At 42.5% G+C, this 9290-nt stretch overlaps 1 protein-coding gene across 3 annotated transcripts in view; it reads left to right on the forward strand.

Annotated features, from left to right (window-relative positions):
* Window positions 1-7534, forward strand: part of MID1 (midline 1) — a 149416-nt gene extending 141882 nt beyond the window's left edge. For 2 of the 3 annotated variants that reach the window (XM_005228472.5, XM_005228478.5), the window contains exon 10: window positions 3370-7534. In XM_005228472.5, the coding sequence (XP_005228529.1) occupies window positions 3370-3718 (349 nt within the window). In that variant the 3' untranslated portion in view covers window positions 3719-7534. The remainder of the gene's footprint in view (window positions 1-3369) is intronic. The other variant, NM_001192822.1, reaches the window with a different exon arrangement.
* Window positions 7535-9290: the final 1756 nt, after the last annotated feature.

The following is a 9290-nucleotide window of genomic DNA, read 5'->3' on the forward strand; positions in this document are numbered from 1 at the left end:
TAAAACACTTATTTTACAAAAAAGAAACCTTTCACTTCAAGTCTATGCAAACAATGTAGTATGTCTAAGTCCTTTACAGTGTTGATACACATTCATAAGCTTGGGTGTTGTCTTTTTCCAAACGGTTTGCATATTAGCCAAGCAAGTAGGTTTTTTCCCCTCTTGTGACCCTCAAGGTTCTCTTTGCTCAGAACATCCCTGCTTCAACATCCCTCTGAAGGACGAAGGACAGATCCTCCCCCTATATTTGGCTCTGGTCCAGGCTGGCATTTACAATGTGTAGCTGCACTGGGGCAAGATAAAAGCCCAAAGGAAAATACAGTGAATTTTTGCAGGTGCAAAAGAGCAAACATTTCTAGTTAATTAACGGGCTCTGTTAATCTGGGACAGAATCCAGTGTCTAAATAATTACAACCCCCTTAATAATTACTTATGATAAATGATACCTGATCATTATGATCTCATCCCCATTGACGAATGGTGTGGGGAATTCCACTACACCACTTCAGTTATACAAACACAGATCAGCATTACCTTGAAAACACCAGATGTCAAAACCAACTCGTGAGGCAGGGGGAAAATATTCTCACATTAATTGCCACGCTTCAGATCTTTACAAACTCGTGTCCGTTTCAGAAAATTGTCACGTAGAAAGTAGTTTAACATTTCCTGGGAGGTGTTAGCGAGGAAAGGGTGACCTTTACTATCAAATGCCTGTAATACTTTGATTTGCAACAGCTAATAATGCATGTATTTTCTTGTGAAGTATAGTGCTGACTTGAAATTTACTTGTATGTTATAATCCATGCTATGGGGCATGTTAACATTACTCTGAGAAACATCATTTTATACTTTTTGAATTCTCTGAGTCTCACTGCATACCTTAATGGAACATTGCCTTCCGCCTGCACCTTTCAAGCTCACTGGAAATATGCACATAATTTTACAGATTAATGATAATATAATGGTATTTTCCATTGCTTAATGGACTAGACACGTAGTTATTTTCTTACTCTAATGCTGTTAATGTGCTCTTGGTATTTTAGGAAACGGTGTTAACTAAATGTGGGTTCATGCAAAGATTACAGGAACCCAACTTAAGGGGGAAGGGGCGAGATTCTAGATTTTGCTCATTTTAACCTTCTCTTGGTTTTCCCATTTGCTAAATGAAGTCAGTCATACTTGCCACAGCTACTCCATAGGGGGTTCAATCAAGGTTCAAATGGGAAAGGAATGTCAAAGTTCTTTACTAAAAAATAAAAATGGTGTACAAGCAGCAAGAAGGAAACAATACAGAAACGTGGCTATTTTGTGATGCAAATGCAAGTTTCAAGTTATCTGAAAAGGGAAATGGTGTCTGCCAGGACAGATAGAACGTCTTGCAGGAAAATACTGAAAAGTGCAAAACAAAAACATTTCCAAAGTGTCTGTTAGGGTTCAGAGAAAAGGAAAAGTCTTTTTCTAGGTATACCAAGGAGAAAGAGAGCCAAGGCTTCTGGGAGCCCGCTACTCCTCTCCTGGAAGGCGGAAAGCTATTCACAGCCCAGAGGCAAGGTACACCCAGGAGTCTGCCCAGAAACTTCCACAGACCTCACGTGTGCTGTCTACTGTCTGGAAAACAGTGTTTTGCCTTCTCTTAGAACTTCTGGATCTTGTGCACGGATGTCAGTGGCAGAATCTGATCCGGACTCCATATTGGAAAGAGGATTCTGGGAAATGCAGCCCCAGGAGTGTCCCTAAAATGCTGAACAGAATTGACGAGGGTGAAGTGCAGAGGTTTGACAGCACACAGGCTGGTACCCTATGCTTGCCAGAGGATCAGTTCCATCCTCTCTTAATTCAGTCATGGTGTGTTTTCTTTTTTGAACACATCACTCTTTAAGTGATTATATTCTAAATCCAGCACATGATGTTTGAAAGAATGTCATTATGTCAAGACCAGTGCAGTTTTTCTCTCTACGGCAGGTAAGGTACCATATGTCAACATCCAGTTAGACTGGTTTCTACTATAACACGTTAAGAATTGAACTCTGAATCATTCACTATTTATTAAGAATGATGGGTTTTGCTTATCTTGTTGTTTAGTTGCTAAGTAGTGTCCAAGTCTTTTGCGGATACAGCCCACCAGGCTCCTCTGTCCATGGAGTTCTCCAGGCAAGAATACTGGGGTGGGTTGCCATTTCCTCCTTCAGGGGATCTTCCCGACCCAGGGATTGAACCCACATCTCCTGCATTAACAGGCATATTCTTTATCACTGGGAAGCCCTTGCTTATCATAATAGCTGAGAAATACTACATTATGGAGGCATGTTTCAGCAGGCTGAAAAGAGATTAAGAAGCTTAGAACACTGTAGAAAGAATTTAGAACTTTTTTTTGAGCGGTGACAGAACACTTAGATTAACTAGGATATCCATCAGCTCAGAGACATTCAGGATGTTTGTAAATACAGTAGGAAATAAAACCAAAAGGGCTCCTCTGGTGAGAAAAGGCATTAGGGAGTGTTGTTTAAGTCATGTGGCCTTTTAAATCACCCTCGGGTCAAATTCCTATTCTGGTAGTTATTAGTCATGTGTCATTGGGCAAAGATCATAAAATAACAATTACTGACTATTCTATGCCAGGTCTTAGGCCCAGGATCTTAAACACATATTCTTTTCTTAACTCCTCAAAATAACTCTGAGACACAATGACAATCATTGTCCCTGTGTTACAGATGAGAAAACTGAGGCTAGGAGATGACAAAGAACCTATCCCCATAAATGAAACTCATTTTCCATGCTTGCCTTGTGAAGTCATGGAAGATGACAGGCAAGATGTCAGTTGAAAAATTCAAAGAAGATCAGAAGATCTTTAGAAGGTCAGAAGTCTAGGGCTGTGCTGTCCAAGATGGTAGCTATGGGCTACATGCAGCTCTTGAAACTAACTTGACTGTAATTAACTTAAAAGTGCAACTCCTCAGTCTCACCAGCCACAGTTCAAGTGCCCAATAGCTACATGCAGCTTGTGGCTACCATATTGAACAGAGCAGAACATGTCAGTCATTGCACAAAGTTCTACTGGATGCCACTGGTCTCATGAATCTACTGCATGGGTCTTCATGAATGTAAAAAAAAAAAAAAAGACAGCCAAATACAAAGTTCTGATTCTCTCATAACATCCGCACTATAAACAGGAATTTGAGTCAATATAATGGCCCCTTTCTGCCAACTCTTATGTCCAGAAGGGAAGAAGATGGGGAAGAGGGGTCAGGGTTCTTGCCCAAGCTTTCACTAAAGAGGGAATAGGGATGACCAAGGATCACAGAAAGGATTTCATGTATGTGTGCAATGTGGCTCATGGTTCTTGTCATTGCTCTTTTGTGTCTGCAGGTATGCCATTGGCCTTGCATACAAGTCAGCCCCAAAGCACGAGTGGATTGGCAAGAACTCTGCTTCCTGGGCGCTGTGCCGCTGCCACAATACCTGGGTGGTAAGACACAACAGCAAGGAGATCCCCATCGAGCCAGCCCCCCACCTCCGGCGTGTCGGCATTCTGCTAGACTACGATAATGGCTCCATCGCTTTCTATGATGCCTTGAACTCCATCCACCTCTACACTTTCGACATCACATTCTCGCAGCCTGTGTGCCCCACCTTCACTGTGTGGAACAAATGTCTGACCATCATAACAGGCCTTCCCATCCCTGACCATCTAGACTGTACAGAGCAGCTGCCCTGAGCACGTGGAGCTGGTTTCTGGGGGATATAAAGGGTGGTGGCCACCATTTTGGGGACTGAGAAAGCACAGGCTTCCAGAATGTGGTTAAATCTCACAAAAAGCATCCAGAAATCAGCTAAGATAGAACTCCCAATGGGTGATTCCCCCCTTTCACTGTGTTTTGTATTAAGTACAGGCTTTAATAATTTCTTCACCCTGTTTTTGTATTTACAGGAAAATTTATAGATTATTTATATAGGAACATAACCGGGGATTACAACTCTTAGGAATTCTCTGGTTTTGCACATTAGGAGGCCTGTAAGTTTTATCAGTTCTTGACAACCTTTATTCTCAGCACAAGTCTCTGAGCTTGAGAAACAAGATCTTTTGTAGTTTTGTGTTTCTCCACCTTCTCACATCCTCTTTCCTACAGATCTCATGGCAGGTCCTGTCACCCCAACACTAACAATATGCCACTATTTTCAAACTAAAAAAAATAGTTTTGAACCTAGTAGGGAAGTAAGTGGGCTTTCTGACTTGGTTTCTTGTGAAGCATTCAGCGATGTCAGAAGGATTTATGGATCAAGTAGGATGGAGAGAGCAACAGAGAAGAGGGAAAGACTTGACTTGGGAGCCGGGGATCTGCTATTGCAAAACCTGTAATTACCCTTCCATGGTTGGTAGGATGATGCTGGGAGAACACGAACAATGAGATTGCAATTGAAAAAATTCACCTTGAATCCTACTGATGATTCAAAAATTCAGGCCGATTTGTGTTTTCTCGGAAGTGGGATTCTGTGTCATGATAGAAATCTATTTCCTTCTTCCTTTTACTAGTTTCTTTAGGCCTGTGAAGTTTCTTCAGTATGTTTACTAGCTGTCCTGTGTCCCACTCCCCCTGAATAATTTTTGTCACTGGGGCTGAGGAAATAAACATTTTCTGTCACAAATGGCAGCACCACTTTGGATCGATTTTGCTCTCTAGGACATCAACATATGGCCCCAACCACCAATACCACATCCAACCATAAGTCACCAAAAAACATTTGTATTTATGAGTTGGTAATGACAAGGGACATTGCATGAAGTACTCTTCTCTAGTATACGTGCTTCAAAAGTTATAATAAACAGACCTTTAAACACATCTCAAAAGATGTAGAAGTCCCTCTATATTCTAGTATAGTTAAATAGAGTTGTAAGAAAACAAACAAAAAAATCAAACTCACTATTCTCACTTTGGAACCTGCTAGTAGAACCTGCTAATGTCATGTCAGATACAACGCTCAGTGTGCTGACCTAAGACATTGGAATGGTCCATGACATAAGGCTTTTTTGCCTTCCCTGGTGGCTCAGTGGTAAAGACTCCACCTGCGGTGTAGGAGACCCAGGTTCGATCCCTGGGTCAGGAAGATTCCCTGGAGAAGGGCATGGCAACCCATTCCAGTATTCTCGCCTAGAGAATCCCATGGACAGAGGAGCCTGGCGGGCTACAGTCCATGGGGTCACAAAGAGTCAGACATGACTAAGCAACTGACACTTTCACACTAAGCCATCCTAGGACTCAAACCAGGAATCTGGCAATGGTTCTACCTTGATGAAGGGCATGACATCTCTCAACCATTTCATTTGCTAAAATTTATCTGGGCTGCTGGGGTGGCCGTTTTGACAGACTGGGGGATTTAGACACTGTTTTATTGGTTTTGTTTTTGAGCAAATCAACGAATTGTTTCTTTGAAATTCGTTCACCGACCCACTGTTTCAGTATCGCATTATGTGATCATGAGTCTGGGTTTCAGGGGCAGCTTCCCCAGGGCTTCTGCCTCTACACTGGCAGATGCACTCCTTTTTCTTAACAGATAGATTCTATATATTTACTATATTATTTATACCCAGATGAATATTTTGATAGTGACTTAGAACAATTTCACATCTAAAAGATGGATGCCTCAATGGAAAAAAAATTACTCAGTCTCTGACAACTTAATGGAATTTTTTTCTTTTTACAATAGAAAAACAATGTGCATTAGGCTTCCCTGAATATACCAAAAGGGTTGGCTTAATAATTTTTACAAACTTTTTTGGTAGCTGAATAATGGATATTTTCATGCACTTTGTACACTAACAGGTTTTAAATAAAAGGGTCTAAAACTCAGCTTCTGAGATTTTTTAAATCATGGTCTCCAGGTACAATAAATGCTCCAGTTTGCCTTATGATGTTAATCTAAAGCATTTATGAGGACAATATTGCCACGAACTATAATGCTTTTTCAGTATAAAGTTACTACTCCAGTTTTCACTGCAAGCCATTTAGGTTATGTTTTGGCTATTTTTATAAGGACGAGGGATTATGTTAACATTTTGTTGTGGAAGTCTCACTCTTTGCTAACTTAAAAACATTGTGGATTGTAGTGATTACTATTTCCATGTTGTCATATTTACTGGAAAATATGTATATGATGAAAGGCCACAGTGTTTACTTTCATTACTGTAATGATGTAGACAAAATTTCCATGTGGATTTTTTTTTGAAAGTCTGAAAAATATATGCTATCAACATTTGTTGCAGTAGAATTCTTTAAAAGGATTGGGGGCACGGCATTTTGTTTTGAGATTCTTCCTTCACAGAAGGCATCACAATACAGGGGAAAAAGAGCTGGCAGTGCCAGTTAAATTAATACACAAAATTGATGCAACGCCAACCAAGGCTTCCAGGTCCAACGTCGTGGGTGTGTGAACACTGCTGGCACCATCTTGAAATGCTCAGTAATGCCTGGACGAGGGGTTCTTCATTTTCGTTTAGAACTGGGCCTCGCAAATTATGCAGCCAGTCCTCAAAACTGAACTCTGAAACATGGCGCCTCTCTCCTGATGGATAGAAATGAAGAACCCCGAATCCACTGTCTAATTCAAGTAGGAATCGAGATGGGTTAAGATGGAGAGTGGACTTGGGTGAAGATTTTCTTTCTGGCTTTAAAAGAAAGTGACTTCAAAAACTGCACATGTTGATGAGAGTTTCTGCTGGAGAAGAGGCGAAGGCCTGAGGACCAACAGGCATTTCATTATGGTACTGAGATCTCGAGACTTTCTGAGGAACCAAACCAGTGCCCCCCAGCGAACGTGGAAATCCATTTCGGCTCCAGGCACATGGGCAGTGCCTGCAGAAACACACACATGTCTGCTCGCATACATGTGCTTTCGGTGTTGGGAACCAGATGATCTGCTCTACCCTTATAAAATGTCTTTAAAAAAAAGGATACAAAGATGGTAATGGGGATGGGAGAATGTTTTTAAAATAGTGCTTCTGAACATGGGGGCAATCTGGCAGTGTCTGGAGTCATTTTGGGTTGTTGCAACTTGGGAAAGGAGGTGCCCCTGGCATCTAGTGGGTACAGACCAGAAATGCTGCTCAACATCCTATGGTGTACAGCACAGCCCCCATGACGAAGGATTATCTGGCCCAAAATATCAATAGTGCCACAAACGATTTTTTAAGCAAAACTCTCACCAATTTTTTCTTTTCACTCGTGATTGATTCAATGCCTGGTATATCAAAAAAGAAACCGGGCACCAAAACCTTCATCTTTAAAAAAATATTTACAAAACTGTTCAGAAAATCTGAAAGGCAATGCAAGCCTTTGTAAATGGGAACCCACTGACAAGTGTCACAAAGATGCGGATGTGATTTGCTTGGTCGGGAAATGAAAGTCTGTATGCTGCTCTTTTCACCCGAACAAGTTCAGTTCCTGGTACTTGAGTCATGCTGTCACACCCTCAGCCCAAGCTCTCCATTGCTGTTGCTTTCTGGTTTAAAATAAAATCATTTTTGTGGTTCCCACGCCCTCTGTCTCTGCCTGTGTCTGTTGCCTTGTCACCAAGGCGTGTTTTCACCTTCACTGTTTCTACACATATTTATTCAACTTCTGCTAATCCTTCTACCACTTTGCAACATACAATCCATCTTCTTTTATGCCTGAAACATTCCAGTGTCCACCATCCAGCCTCTCCCTAATCAAAATACAGGTAATTGACAAGATGCAAAATAGTATCCCACCCTCCCCTCCCCCCAGGAATTTGAAACACAGTAAGAGAAAACCTGTACAGGAGCAGAGATCAGAAGAATGGCTTGGTTTCTAGACTTCCAGAGCAGGTGGAGGAGAGGAGGGCACGGAGGATGTGTATGGATGGGTGAGGGTCTTGACAGCATGGTCTGGAACTATCCCAGCAGTTGGTTCATAAATCTATCCCCAAACCCCTCCCCCGGCTAACAGGACTTGACTTTCATAAGAAACACAAGCCTTTTGGACCTGAGTCAGCACTCTGAAGGCTTGGTCATGGGTCCAAGGCATAAGCGGCACCTGTACACTTGTTACATGAGCCAGCCCTACCTACCCCAGAACCACCCACCAGACAGAACCTGCGGGGCTGGGACCCAGCCCTCCAGGGGATTCTGCTACAAGCAGACATGTGTGAAGTGCCGCTGTAGGGGGCTTTCTTCAGTCTCATATCCCACAGAAACATGCACATAGAGCCTGAAACACCTTCTCGAGGTCATATGCTTTAGAGGCACCATGGTGTAACACACTGACTTTAATCTGGCTGAATATGAAAATCTTGTCCTATTGCTGCTGCTTTGCAGGTGGCACTAGTGGTAAAGAACTCGCCTGCCAATTTAGAAGACATAACAGATGTGGGTTTGATCCCTGGGTCAGGAATATTCCCTGGAAGAAGGAATGGTAACCCACTCCAGTATTCTGGCCTAGAGAATCCCATGGACAGAGAAACCTGGCAGGCTACCATCCATGGGGTTTCAAAGAATCAGACATGACTGAAGCAACTTAGCACGCATGCACACTGCTACCTTTTAGACAGGGATGTGTGTGTGTGATAGTCACTCACTCGTGTCTGACTCTTTGCAACCCCATAGACTGTAGCCCACCAAGCTCCTCTGTCCATGGAATTCTCTAGCCAAGAGTAAGTGATTGATTCAAAAACCAAATAAAAGTGAAAGTTGGTCACTCAGTCGGGACTGTAACTCACCAGGCTCCTCTGTCCATGGGATTCTCCAGGCAAGAATACTGGAGTGGGTTGCCAGTTTCTTCCTCATGGGATCTTCCCGACCCAGGGATCAAACACAGGTCTTCCACTTTGTGGGCAGACTCTTTACTGACTCAGCCACCAGGAAGCCCTTTTTTAGCTCCAGGTCTGAAGACTTCTTAGCTTATCCTATGGGCCTCAATGCCAAAAACCACAAATTGCTAATTTAATAGGTCATTTTGTATCAAAAGGTCAATTATGGAACACCTGCTGTGTGCTAAGTCACTCAGTTGTGTCTGACTCTGTGACCTCATGAACTGTAGCCCACCAGGCTCCTCTGTCCATGGAATTCTCCAGCTAAGAATACTGGAGTGGGTAGCCATTCCCTCCTCCAGGGGATCTTCCCGACCCAGGGATCGAACCCAGGTCTCCCACATTGCAAGAAGATTCTTTACCATCTGAGCCACCAGGGAAACCCACAAAACACCTAGAATTTTTCAATTAAAAGAATATATTATTTGGGTTCAGATACGACTCAGACCGTGTTAACATTTTTTTTC

This window comes from Bos taurus, chromosome X (genome assembly GCF_002263795.3).
Source record: "Bos taurus isolate L1 Dominette 01449 registration number 42190680 breed Hereford chromosome X, ARS-UCD2.0, whole genome shotgun sequence".
In the NCBI taxonomy this organism is placed as follows: domain Eukaryota; kingdom Metazoa; phylum Chordata; class Mammalia; order Artiodactyla; family Bovidae; genus Bos; species Bos taurus.